This window comes from Rissa tridactyla, chromosome 14, assembly GCF_028500815.1.
Source record: "Rissa tridactyla isolate bRisTri1 chromosome 14, bRisTri1.patW.cur.20221130, whole genome shotgun sequence".
Classification (NCBI taxonomy): Eukaryota; Metazoa; Chordata; class Aves; order Charadriiformes; family Laridae; genus Rissa; species Rissa tridactyla.
This window is the reverse complement of record NC_071479.1, coordinates 631218-645049: the sequence shown is the minus strand read 5'-3', so window position 1 is coordinate 645049 and position 13832 is coordinate 631218. Positions and strand designations below refer to the sequence as shown.

Below are 13832 nucleotides of genomic sequence, written 5' to 3'. Positions count from 1 at the left end.
TGCCTACCCGTCTCCAATGATCACGCTGAAATACTGTAGAGAAATCAAAAGAGTAGTTAAAAATACTGCAGAATAGCTCAAAAGGCATTTCTGTCCCTAATATTTACAGGATTATTAGCAACCGGCACTGAGTTTTCTGATTTGGCAGTCGAAGAGATTAGCTTTTGGACATAGGGGCAAGAATTCATCCTCAGAATGTCTTATTAATGGTATCTATTACATTCAGCTCTGACATAACTCTACTACCTCCTACCTTTAAGTCTTTCACAACTGAGCTGTATTACACTTCACCAGAAGTTTGCTAAAGGAGTAAAGCTGTTTTGTCAGAGCTGTGACAGTCACAGTTTATTGTTACTACAGGTGATGAACGTTGTGATCAGGGTTCAGAACTGCTCAATTCAATTGCTACTACTTGACCTTGTACAGCCAGTGGACAAAGTACACCGGTAAGGTTTTCTCTCATGGTTTGGAGAGCCTGCAGCCTACCTTTCCATCGGATGCAGTGTTTATTCTGTAGTGGTACACCCTTCCTTCGTATCGCAGTGAAATAGATCGCTGTCCTGGGCTGCTCTCACTCTCGCGCACAAGAAAGCTGCCGTTGATGCCGCTGCTCAGAAGGTACTCAGCAGCGTTACGTGACACTGGTCCGTGATACCAGGAATGCTTCTCCAAACTGTTCACTGGGGTGATGTAGTTACTGGGTACCCAGCCTTGTCCATTCTTCGTCTGGGCTTCACACCATTCCCCATTATGATTGTAGCCCAGGACCCGGAGCTTTTCACCTTAGCACAAGAAGAAATGTATTTAGACACAGCAAACACGGGAGCTGAGGGTAAAGATAGGTTCTTTCTGGCTAACAGACCATTAAATTATCTCCTATAGGAATAGGTATCTGACTGAGCAGGGAGCATGTGCGTTTCTTTAAGCTTGAGTAGACCCCTCGAAGACAAATAAAGACACATGCACGCTTCAGGAGTTTCTAAGGCTCCCGTGCAGTTCTGCACCAGCTCTGATACAGCCTGAGCTTACAAAATGAATCCAACAAATTTTATTTGAACTGAGTTAGCTCAGTGGGGCTGGGAGAGAACAGGAGTGGATAAACAACAGAAAAAAATTCAATTAGCACGGTAAGATGTGGCTTGGAGTGCACAAAGAACACAAGGACTGAGTAATAAAACAGTATAACTGTACAGTCATTTTTCATACAGGGACTGTGTTTTGGAGAATTATGAAAATTATAGAGGCCAGCCTCTAAAATCAGTTTAGTTTAATTTCTCAGTTCAAATTCTTGCTTCTAATGGAGACCTTAGTTTTGGCAAACAGTTTCTTGCCCAATGCAAAAACTTCAGACAGTTTTAAGCTCTTAAAAGGTTATGACTTTGTGAAATATTTGTATTTGTTTAAGAAGTATTCCCACAGTAAAAAAAATTCCATAGGGTTTAGTGTATAACTCAGTTATTCCACAGTGACTTTTCTTTCTAAGCCTTCTCACACACTCCCATGCTGCTCTGCCCAGCTGCCTTACCTTTAGTTATGCTGAGGGTGTTGTCACCGCTCGCCACGAAATCATACAGTGCAACAAAGAGATGGGGGTCATTTTCACTAGGACACGACAGGAGGTTTTCCTTGGAGTTCCAGCGAGCTGCTTCACTCAGACCCTGGGGCTCAAAGTCCGACACTACCGGCCGCTGAAGGGCTTCTGGAGGAGGATAAGAGAGAGAGAGGAAAAAATCAGGTTCATTTTTGCTGATAAAAGCCATCTAGTTAACCCACGCACTCTGATTTTCTAATTTGCATTGTTTCTTGACATGTGCGCTCCTCATGCGCCAGAGGACAGATACGGACAGCTCTTCGATGCAGATCTCCTGCCACATAGGCAGGACACCCTAGTCCCAGAGCTGTCCCCCAGCTCCTGCCTCCCATGGCACGCAGTCCCCTCTCCCTCCCTCCAGCCAATGCTGCTCACGTAGGCTGTTTGCGGCTGGTAGATCCTTTGGCTCATGTCTAACTGCTGGAATGGTTAGATTTGAAAACAAACCCAAGACTTTTAAAAAGTAAATCCCTTAATTATCCTATAAATGAAATCACCAGAATGGGCAGCAGAGAGAGCCAGGCAGGGCGAGATCTATAAGACATGGTATTTAAGAATGAGATATGTACTTCCGTTATTTGCAGTATTTTTAATCATTTCTCTTCTTACTTGAGCAGAAGGCTGTACCTTTTTTGTTACCCTCTCTCCTGCCTGTCACTCTTGAAACCAGAGCACAGCAGAGAGCGTACTTGGCACAATGAGCTTTCTACATTTTTAGCAGCCTCGAGACACCTCCAGAAAAAGAAATTCCTAAAAACTGAGTTTCACGGGTGAGTAAAAACCAACTGCCAAAGTCCTCCGTACACTGCAGCATGTTAGGTGTGCAATATTCAGTCAGCATCAGGCAAGCCCAAGTACATCAGGGAATTTTATTGCAGTCGCTCCTGCAAACCCTCCCCTCTGGATGATGATTCGAGAGTTTGGGAGAGCGATGCTCTGGGTACCTGCGTCCCCTCCCTCCAACGTGCCACCCCCGGCTGCGCCAGCAGCCCCGCGAGTGACTGTGCTGGCACAAACCCAGGACAATAAGTTGTGAAAATCTTGGTTTTTGAAGGGTTGTTTTCCATCTGGATGAGTTTGTTGAGCGAGGTCACGGCACTGCACAAAACCATCACGTCAGCGATGGTATGAGGACAGGAAATGGCGTTATCGCACCCTTGCACCACGGAACTGCTCTTCGTTACTCAGCATCAGCTCCCGCCTGCTGCCCCCCCTCGCTGCTGAATCCCTCTCCTGCACAGGCGAACGCAGCAGGGCTTTGGAGGGAGAAATCCCAGGCCAAGTGTTTTGTACATTATCATGTCAGCTGGGAGCGCAGTTCTCTCTCTACACTTGCAATACTCACTAGCAAGGGGCTGCCATGCAGATGCAATCACACCAAAATACACTTTTAACCCTATTGCTTGTTTGGTCTGGAAATCCAGCATAAGCTGCACCAGTAAACCGGTGAAGAACTGACATGAATTGACACCAAAAAACGTATAGAAGTCAAGCGTGGACTGGGACAGGTCCAAAATACATTTCCCAATGGGGAAATGCTTAAAAAAACCCCCCAAAACCCATCCCTACAAACAGTAACAAATCCTATTATTTTCTGAGCTTTGGTGGTGAATGTGGCACTATTCACCCACAGACTATCTGGCGTCCTCGATATGTTGGTCAGATCACCGCTGGTAAAGGCTCTCTGGGCACTTATTTATGAATACCACTACTACTGTATTCTTTGGAAAAGGCAAGATCGTCTATGCGGGCAAAGAGCAAAAGAGCAAACATACACACTGCTGGGCCTGTTTTCCTAGCCAAACCGTATCTGCAGGGAGATATATTTTTATAGTGAATCAGAGAAGTCAAATAGTTCTGCTTTCAAAATGATTCCACTAGACATACCACAGTCAGAAAAGGTGGTGGGGTGTTGGGTGGTTTTTAAGCATGTGGCCATCCTTGCTTCCCCCTCCTGTTTCCTGCAGGAGAATACATTTTAATAGCCTGGGTTTGCTTCAAGAGGGACAATGAGAAAATAAACAGAAAATCCACTTTCAGAAAATTAAGCTATAATCATTTTACCATGAAAACGCTTTGATCCTGTCAAGCCCATTAAGCTCCCTTATCAAACACAGGGCGCTGCAGTGACTGGAGATACTCCAAGGAGTTACACCATCAGTAAACACCTGGAACAGACAGACAGACAGCAGAGAGCTGCAAGTAGCAGATACACAACCTCGGCGAGGAGCGACGCCGGGATGCTCTCCCGCAAATATGGTACAAACCAGTACATGCTGCACGGGGGACGGACCATAACCTCCATTAGGAAGGAAAATGCCTCCCCCACAGGGGACTGATTCAACAGGAAGGCAGGAAATCCAAGGCAGGCTCCCCTCCAACTCCTGCGCAGCCCAGCGAAGGGACGGCTCATGCACGGCCACGGATGGGGAGGCGGGAGGAAAGCCAAGCACTCCGCAAGAATCCCTCCCTCGTGCCCGGGCTGTGGCGATGCTGGGACTGACTCATTGCGCACGGATGCCAAGGTATGCGCTTCGATTCAGACCATGAGACAACTCTGTGTCAATCACCAAAAACACACACAAGCTGCGGTGTGAAAGTCAAGGAAGGCTGGTTGTGCTTGATTACATTCCTGTGAACACCGACTCAGTGATAACTGACTGCAAACCCAAGGACCGGCAAGAGCAAGGGCTGATAAGTAAATGTATGAGAATTTGCTAAGCTGGAAAACTACACAAGTTCCCCAGTGAATACACAGGATGCTACGCACAGATGGGCTCGTATCCTCTGTATCCCCCAAGATGACTCTCCCCTGCTCAGCCCTGGCACCCCGATGGAGCTGCACGCTGCGCGTGAAAGCTGCCAAGCAGGAGAGCACGACGGGGAGATGTACGACCCAACTTTGGGTTGGCGTTTCCAGAAGGTAGGAACCCCACATTAAGAACTGGGGTGGGGAAAGGCAGTGACCAAATGAAGCTTGAAGGGCAGCGAGAAAGGGAGGATGGGGCCCTGAGTCAACACAGGGAAGAGCGTAAAGGAAAGAGCAGAGTTGTGGTGACCCGAGTGTAGCAGAAGCTTGATAGACCATGACAAAACACACTTTTAAAGGTCTGGGCCCCAAGAGGAGGCTGTCAGCAGACTCAGGACACAAAACACTGAAGCGAGAGAAGCAGACAGGACATGTCCATCTGGGAGCCATGTACAGCTGGCTGTCAGCAGCATTTATCCCTCCAAGGTACTCTCTAGTAAATTTGCCCAGACATTACAGTCCTTCAGAGCAGGAGTTAGACATTGCTGTTCATATGTGGAGAAGGTCTTTTTCAACACACTACAGCTTCTTCACCTCCTACTGCTGGTTTTAACGACAATTTTACAGCACTGCTGAGCTCTTCAGATTCCTCCTAATAAATCAGCCTGGCTGCTATACCTACAGGAGGGTACCCTGGCACGGCGATGGGGCAGGAAGCGAGCGTAATTCAATCTGTTATCTCTGTGCTGCGATTCCTTCCACGCATCCACTTTGTCTTCTGCTGCGTCCTAGCAAGACTGTAATTTATTACTTTGATCACAGCATGCTCCAGATGACACCTGGATTCCTGGGAGGAGTCCCAAGGCAATGCTGTAATTCAGTTCTCCACTAACACCAACTAAATGACGACTCTCAAAGCAGAGCAGCCTTCAAAATAAGACAACAGTAGCTTTTATTTTGAGGCATTAGCCATAAGAACATCTTCACTTCCCCCTTAAATTAAGTTTTTACCAGGAGATATTTATATTCGGACACCAAAACATAACTATCTCCTGCTAATTACCATTTATACGAAGTCATGAACCATTGTTAGGGCCCGTGTAAGAAGTTCTCAGATAGGAACAACTGGTGTAGACCAACGCAAGCAAATTTCCTTAGTAATTTAAGGGAAGGTTTGGAAAACAGGCAGAAGCACAGAATTACACTCGGCTCCTCCACAGCTGACTGCAGGGCAGTCCCAAGGGAAGGAAGAGACCTCCTGTCTCCCTACAAAACAAACATCCTGTGGTATTACAAATTGTGCTGGCATTTTTTTCCACGAGGTTTCTAGAGCAAGGGAGTGCAGAACACATCTAGTAATCTCTTTGGAGGTACAGCATATGCTACCGGAATCATCTTCTTTCCCTACATTCCCTCTACTCTCCTTTTCCCCTGGAAGAAATTATGATAAATGGCAGAATAGCTATGCAAGTTTAATATATTCAAACGTTCCCGACACTGAGCACATAGGATGCAGCAGCTGCCTCTCTGTCCCAGTATTTCCTTAGTGGCCCTCACGGATTCCCTATGCCTGACGGAATACAGATTTTAAAAAAAATAATAAATAAAAAAAATCTCTAAAACATATCTTTCCAAAAAGAAGGAAGGTTTCATGTTTTATTTCAGACTCATCCCGTTAGTGAGATCACGCTCAGCCTCTCCTGTCACCCACTCCACAGCACAGGCCATACAACCTTCTGCAGCAAAGGCTATCGCTGTTGCTTGTGCTCTTGGCTGATATTTGCGAAGTCCACGTTCTTACAGCCGTCTTGAGGACAAACGATCACTTTTTAAATATTGTGTATTTCGATACAGAGATAAAGAATTGCAAAAACAGATCCAGCCTCTCTCAACCGGAGCTCCTCCCCCTGTGCTGGGCCAGTCTCCCCAGCTGTGCTACCCAATTTCCACCTCCAGCAAGGCAGGCTGCACCCTCGTCGCATGGCCACCAGGAACCTCTGGCACTCTAAATACCGAAAACCAAGTCTGCTGAGCGCAAATGAGAGAACAAGGCCACCCACGGCTCCTGCTGCACTGCCCACGCACAAACTGCAGTGTTTTATCTTGTCTAACACTAAGCACCCCTGACGATGTGGCTTCTCCCACTCCTCCAAGAGATGATTCTGTCATCCTGGGGCTTTCATTATTGGTTTTTGGTTGGTTGGTTTTTGGATTATTTTGGGGTTTTCTTTTTAAAGTTCACTCTTATATTAGTCTGCAGGTTCCACTCGAGTTCATTCACTGAGTTTATTCCATTTATAAACCCTTAGTGACATGGCAAATATCTTTCTCCAGCCAGCTAATCACAGTTGTAGATGTAGTGGATGTGTGGATGTTGATGGAGTGGAATAGTGGGTATGGCAGAAATTTGGATTTTATTCCTAAATCTGCTACTAAACTGCTGCCTGACCTTAGCTCATAACCTCTGGGAGAGGAAGGGGAAAGAGTAACTAGATACAAATGAGCGTCAATGACACTTGTGTATTTCTGAGAACTTTACCCTTACCGTTTTTGTTTTGGTTTCCTTACTAAGGGAGCAGAAGTAGTGAAGTTTGCCCATTTCTGAGCCCTGGGAAAGGAAAGCATCAAGCAAGAATCGTCAATATTTACTGTTATATTTCCCTGTTTTATTGAGCAGCCCCAGACTGCTCAGGGAAGGACTAACCCTTGTGTGGATGATCAGTGGGAGGTCTGAAGACAGTTCCAGCTTTTCCTATGAAATGATAATCCTTTCCTCACCACAACCCATGGGAAATGGTAGCAAGCACCATCAGCCAGATTTCTTAATAAGGACGGGACAGGCGAGAACCACTGGAACAAGCACATAACTAGCAAGCCATCACAAATATTTAAAAGCAAGAACTCTACTGAGTGATGGTAGATGAGAGGCCAAGAGGTGAGGAGCAGAAAATAGCCAAGGAAGAGAGGAAACAAACAGAAGACTCTTCCCCGGCAGGCAGCAATGACGTCCTGATGCACTCGCTCTTCCTAACGGATTGACCCAAGACCTGCCAGCTGATCCCAGTGACACCGGGGCAGGATGAGTTGCTGGCACTGCACATTTGGGTCTGGCTCAATACGTGCCCAAACGTGTAAGAAGAAACTCCCCAGGACTGGGGCAATGGCTACGGGTTGCTGCTCCACCCCAGGCTCCTCTAACTGTAACAAGACACACTTAAACACAAAAAAAAAAGATAGAGACAATCCGACAGCTGGCAGGACAGGAATCACTCCAGTTGGAAAACAAAGGACTTCACTAGCGTCCCCAAAACAGTTTTTATACTTCACAGAAACAGTTTTCAAGCTTTACAGAGAACATTGACAGGTTTTAAACAAGGCTTCTGCCTTTCAGTGGCACAGCAAGCCCAAAAAGGCAGCAAGACTATTTTAGCCCCTATTTGGGACATGGACACGTTCTGTTTTCCAGATCAGATTGGCAGCAGTACGTGCTGTGCCTCTTCCCTTCTACTCTTTACCCTTTCTTGGTGTGAAGTGGGTGAGGAATTATTCAGTTTGGCACAGGCAGAAAGAAGAAAGCAGATGACAGAAACTCAGATCTCCCACATTTTAAAATAATATTTACTAGTGGGAATAGAAACAAGGGCAAAAAATGGCCAGCTCAAACACCAATATGAAAGCTCAGTAATCATTAGAACCAGTTTAAACTTAGTTTTGATCAAGTTAAGAAAAGGTCTCAGCTCCTTCAGCGAGCAGACAAGCACGCCTGCACACAGCTATGGGATGCAGCACCTGCCACCCCCCACACCACCAAAGAGGACTCCACAAACAATCCTCGTTCTTGCAAATTAACAGAGCATAAAAGTCCTTGGAAGAAGACCACCATGGGAAAAAAAAACATTTCTTATTACTTGGTCAAAAGACACGTACACCTACATGAGTGCCTGACTCTAAATCAGCCTTATATCAAACCCAACCTCAATGTAGTATTTTCAATAAGTGTGTTTAAACACACAACAGATTTGATTTTTTTACAGCCCCATGCTATTCATCAACCAAACACTGTCGCGTTAACACATGAAAACCAAAAGAAGAAACTGAATTAGGTAAAATTGAATCTATCCTCCTGGCAACTGGTTTTCCATGCAACTAATGGACCTCTCATCCTCTAAGCAGTTTTGTTTAAGGTTTCATAGTCTACTATATAACAAAGAGACTTACAGCTTCCCCCCCATGTCCTCAATAGCTTCCCGTAGAACTAAGATAACAAGAGCAGAGTTAAATCCTCCAATGGTATCACCATCGTCTCCTTAATCTTTTCAGAAGGTTCAGTGAGGCTGTGGGACGCGCATGGGAATGGACTGGCTGTCACATGCTGTTCCCAGGGATCCAGGAGCATCCGTCCCTAGTTTGTGGCCCTTGACACAAGCCTGTCCCCTTCTCACGATCCGTCAGTCTGGCCTTCATAGGACAACACGTTGAAATACTTGCTATCAAAATTAACAAATCCATATGAAAAAAACTGTTATCTTCTCCAGGGTAATAATGCAAGCATATTTTCACTTGTGCCGTTGGAGTAGAGGGGTTTGGGGTAAACAACCACTGCTCTTCTTGAAGAGTCCTCAACAGGGCTTTCAACATCACAATAATTTCAATAAGAAAGCTGCCTAGGGATACCACGTGGGGACCTTCAGCTTTAGAAAAGAATAACACACAAGCTTATGTTCCCCCCCTCCATCTCCTCCCCTCCAGATGAGTAGACATCTCACTTCTCACCCTGTTTTACAGGCCTACAGTCGATTACAGTGGGTCCTGGGCTGCCTAACCGACTGTCACAGCATTAAGGCTGCAGTTGCCACATCTGTCACCTTTAAGATGCCACTTGGATGCTGGCTTCGGATTTGTCCCATGCTGAGCTGAGAAACGAGACAGAGCTACTTTGATAGAAGATGGTTTAAAAGTTGTTTCAATGCCCATTTCCCATACCATCATAAAAAATAAATATGCAACCACAGTCTCAGGGAAGCTGAAGGTGGAAATACTACAATATTTATTGTGTCAACGATCATGTTCTTAACTCAATCCTGCCAATATGGCGCAAGTCGAACTGTGCTCTAATCCTATTTTGCAACTGCATTGCAAATTGGGGAGGGGGGAAGTGGTTGGAACACACACACAAAAGAGAAAACTTGCAAAAACAGTCAGGGTAACACCCTTGTAACATCATCCTTCAGCATTCACTCCTGCAGGGAAGAGAGGCCCCAGACGCCGGGGCTGCGTTGAAGCTCCAGCGGCAGACGCGGAGAGGCCCTAGGGCTCGGGGCTGCTCCTCCCCAGGCAGCCCGGCCCCTGGCAGGGGACACACAGAGAGGTTTTCTAGACCTAAAAGATTACCAAAGAACTCAGTCGCATAGGAAAGATCAAAACTACTCGTACTCATCTGCCCACCATTAAGTTTCTGAAACTTTAAATAAATTTAAAAAGTCCTCTGGAAACTGCTCTTTGATTTTAGACAACAGAAAATCCTTCTGAGACACTAAATGCATCTGATGAGTACAGACTCTTAATCCGAAATTTCTTCAAACGGGTTTGCCATGAGAAGCCATTTGTAGATTTTGAGATTCCTAACCTCTGAATTCCCGAGGACCATTTCTCCACTGAATATTCGAGAGTTGAGCAACAGCGACTTTCGATAGGCCCCGGGAAATCAGCTGCTGCCTTTCCTGCCTCTGATTTGACGAGTTAGCACAGTCCTCCTGGCATGCGGATTATTTTTACTGAAGCAACATCCAGCAACACAAAAGAAGTTGGAGAAGCCTGGACCGCCCTGGTGGGATGGACACAGCCCCGCTAGTGCAGGGACGGGGCTGCTTGGGGGGACCCCTAATGCTGTTCCACAGACGGGGTACGAAGCCACACTGGGGTGAAGAACTTGCTCGAGGTCACACCAAGCAAAACCTCAGCCCAAAGTCCCCCCACCCGGCAGGGTGCCTCTGTCGCCAGGGCTTTCAATCTGAACTAGTCCGGTCCATATGTTTAACATCTCAGTGCCTACAAACAACCACAGCTGTGACTCAAAAATCACCTTTTAAAAGCAATCACACAAGAAAATTCAGTTAAATGAGTGCCTGTGGAAAGCAAACGTACAAGGGGATAACCAAAATGAACTAAGAGATTATGTATTAACGCATGCTGAAAATATTTTACTGATGGACTCATCTACATTTTCTTCCCGAGGCTGAACTTGGATTTACTTTCCTCCTTTCACATCCAAAATAAGGGAGATCCTTCTCTGGGCAAAAAAATGAATAAAATAATAAAGCCGAAGCCTGAAGGTACGGCTTTGTTTATGGGCTCGGCAATAAGATCACTTGACATTTTACAACCATAAATGGTAGAGCCGCGCTCCCTTTGTATACAGCAGTTAATGAAAGTCACCTGGGGTCTGGATGTACACCACTCGGTTCCCTCACCCCCCCAGCACGCGAAAGCCTAGCCTTAAGCTGGTCAGGACCAAATATCTCCCCAAACCTGGCCAAAACTTGCAAAGAACAGATAAAACTCATGTCTGGGATGGCGGAGGGGTCAGACCGTGCCCCCCGGGAGTGCAGCAGCTCCCAGGGGAGCACGGTCTGACCCCATCCCCTTTGGGTTACTCACCTTCCAGGTAGCAGCTGGAGGAGGAGGAAAGCCCTTTCTTCGATTTGCAACCCACCAATTTCAAGCAAATCTCCAACATTTTCATTTGTTAGAGTTTGGCTTCGGCTGTCTGGTTTCCCTTCTCCCCTCCCACCCCCTCTTTTCAGCTTCTCGCACTGTCGAATTATCCAGCAAAAAGGCTAAAAAAAAAAGATAGAAGTCTTTAAAAAAATCCGGTAAGAGTCTAAAAGTAAATATCCAGGGAAAAGTCTAAAACAAAATATCCAGGGAAAGTCTAAAATAAAATATCCAGGAAAAGTCTAAGACAAAATATCCAGGTAAAAGTTTAAAACAAAACATCCAGGAAAAGTCTAAGAAATCCAGTGCTCTGAAAACCATTACAAGGGCGAGCCCGAGAGGTGGAAAACCCTGGGGCCCCGCATCTCCTCTCCCGGGGACTTAACTCCAGCCATCTTTCCCTCCTTCCCAACTCTTTTGGCGGGAGAGAGGGGGGGGGGGGGGGGGAAGGCGGGGGGAGGGGGAGAAAAAGAAGAAGAAGAAAGCAAAGCCAAGCAAGTTGGGGTGCCGGTGCTGCCCGCCGTCAGCGGCAGCTGCCCGCCCGCGGCCGGGCGCTGGGTGCAGGCAGGGCTGCTGGGGCTCCGCTGCCAACAAAGGGCCCCCTTCAGCCGCTGCCGTCCTCCATGACATCAGGCAGGGCGAGCAACGCCCTCGCTCCTTAACCCTCCTCCTGCCTGCAACCCTGCCTCGCCTCCTTCTCCCGACACCACGCTGAAAAAGCGACAAGTTTGGTTTTATTATGTTGTGAGAGCCCTCCTGGGTATGGGGAGGGGGGAAAGGCAGGATTGAGGAGTCACGCTGTTGCTCTGGTGCTCTCTGCACGACTGCTGGACCCAGGGAGTCGCAGGCGATAGTCAAAATCTTAAAAGCCTGTCGTTTCCCAGCATATTAAGGGAACTCCCATATTAAGGGAGAAGCAAACACAGAGCTATACCCGTTCGTAAACCAGCGCAAAACCTGCAGGGGAGCTGAAGGTCCTTCCCAGGAGATGCAGCCGTAGCACCCCTGTGATAATTGCAGGCAAAGGGATTCAAATCTCAGCGGGGGCAGCTACACTCGCAGGGCACCACTCCTCTTGCACAAGGGGCCAAAAGTCTTCCCTTCGCACTACCTACTGTTCTTTTCCCCTACAAAGTGTGCATTTCCCTTGCAGGTTTCTCAAGGCTACATGTTAATTACTGCTCTCCAGTTTTGATACTTTACTTTTGAACATTATTGTGTGTTTCCTTTCTAAAACAATCATCACTTGTGTTACAAGTTACATTGTAACTTGTGTTACTTATATTCTATATTTATATACATTCTCTCTCTCTGTCTTTATAAAGGAGATAGAAAATCAGGCGTGTGTGTACAGCTGCTTTTTTTTTCCCCAATCTCAGGGTGCTTTTGCTGCTCGGAGCACAAGGTGCTCAAGGGTGCGGAGTTCACCAGGGGTGCAAATTAAAGAGGCTGGGGAAAACGGCCTGGGAAGCCGACCCCACAAACTCCACTGCACCGTGTGGAGCACTTGGTGTGTCCCACACAGGATCAACATAGGAGCAAATCTTCATTTTTGTCCCTGAAAACTTCCCTCCAGATCTGACAGTTTATTTTGGCACGGTTACTGACTAGCTAGCACTCTTTTGCCCTCCAACGTTTTCAAACATTTAATACTTTAGGGGAAACTCTGCATGCTTCCAGCATCTGAGGACCGTGCCTGCGAAACAGCAAACATTGCTCAGACTCTTTAAACAGTATTTTACAGCATAATACTTTGCCTCAGACTTCTGATCCATGGGGGGCACGCCTGAAAGACAGCTTGGAAAAAAATCCTTGGTCTCTCAACCCGTACTGAATTGCAATAATTGCATTTGCATTTTTTTTTAACTACCACAAGCCACATCATTTCTAGCAGAGAAATAATCATGATGTTCAAAGTGGTTTCACGCTTTTTCCCAGCGCGGAGGAACATGGATATCCCCATTTAATAAAGTAGGAAACAGCAAGAGAACTTAAACATTTCATCAACTTAGTCCAGAGAGGAGCTGAGGCTACAGACCCGATCCCCCACCTCTGGCAGCTTGCACATGCATTGGAAAGAAAATGATGTGGTTCTCCCTGTGCTCTCCCTTCCTCCCTCCACTTCTGGAGGAGGATTTCTATTCTATGGAAGCACAAGAGTTTCAAGAGAAACCAGCACCCACTTACTTGTCCCCTGCCCTGCCCACCTAACTTTAGATGAGGCTGCAACAGAGAACTTGTGCAGAACTGCACTGGATTGGGGGGGGGGGGGGGGGGGGGGACGTGGGGAAGAAGGAAAAAAGGGGGGGGGGAAAAAAAAAGAGGAGTTAAAAGCAGATTTGGAGGAGAAAGGTTACATAAATCACAGGAGGAGCTCTGTCATCACGTGTTTAGGCCCAGTGTCATGTTCAGGGAACTGGGATGAAGCAACATTGCAAGAGCAGACCAGGCATCTTGCACGCAACTTCTTTTCCATGTGAGGAGCATCCCTATCCCCCTTCTCCAGCTGCAGCTGTAGGAATGCAGAATCCCCATGGCATTTTCCCGTCAGTACAAAGACTGCCCCCCATGAACACCACCCAGCCATTACAATTAAGGTTAATACAATGAGCGCCGGCAGAATTAATGCGGATTACATTCCTGATGAACTCCTGGGGTTCTTATTCCAGAAGAAGAATGCCTCATCTCAAATTAAATTAACCCGCTTGCCAGAAGAACCTCACTGTAGGAGAAAGGCATCCACTTGGGGAGTCAAGCACAAAGAGCTATCCTGGGATA

At 46.7% G+C, this 13832-nt stretch overlaps 1 protein-coding gene across 3 annotated transcripts in view; it reads right to left on the bottom strand.

The window, feature by feature from the left end:
• ABL1 (ABL proto-oncogene 1, non-receptor tyrosine kinase) overlaps positions 1–13832 on the bottom strand; it is an 83399-nt gene that overhangs the window by 22699 nt on the left and 46868 nt on the right. The window contains exons 1-4 of one of the 3 annotated variants that reach the window (XM_054220584.1): positions 10998–11475; positions 3656–3759; positions 1526–1699; positions 487–782 (exon numbers count right to left, since the gene is read on the bottom strand). In XM_054220584.1, the coding sequence (XP_054076559.1) occupies positions 487–782; positions 1526–1699; positions 3656–3686 (501 nt within the window). In that variant the 5' untranslated portion in view covers positions 3687–3759; positions 10998–11475. Of the gene's footprint in view, positions 1–486; positions 783–1525; positions 1700–3655; positions 3760–10997; positions 11476–13832 lie in introns of those variants that run through there. The other 2 variants (XM_054220583.1, XM_054220582.1) reach the window with 2 other exon arrangements.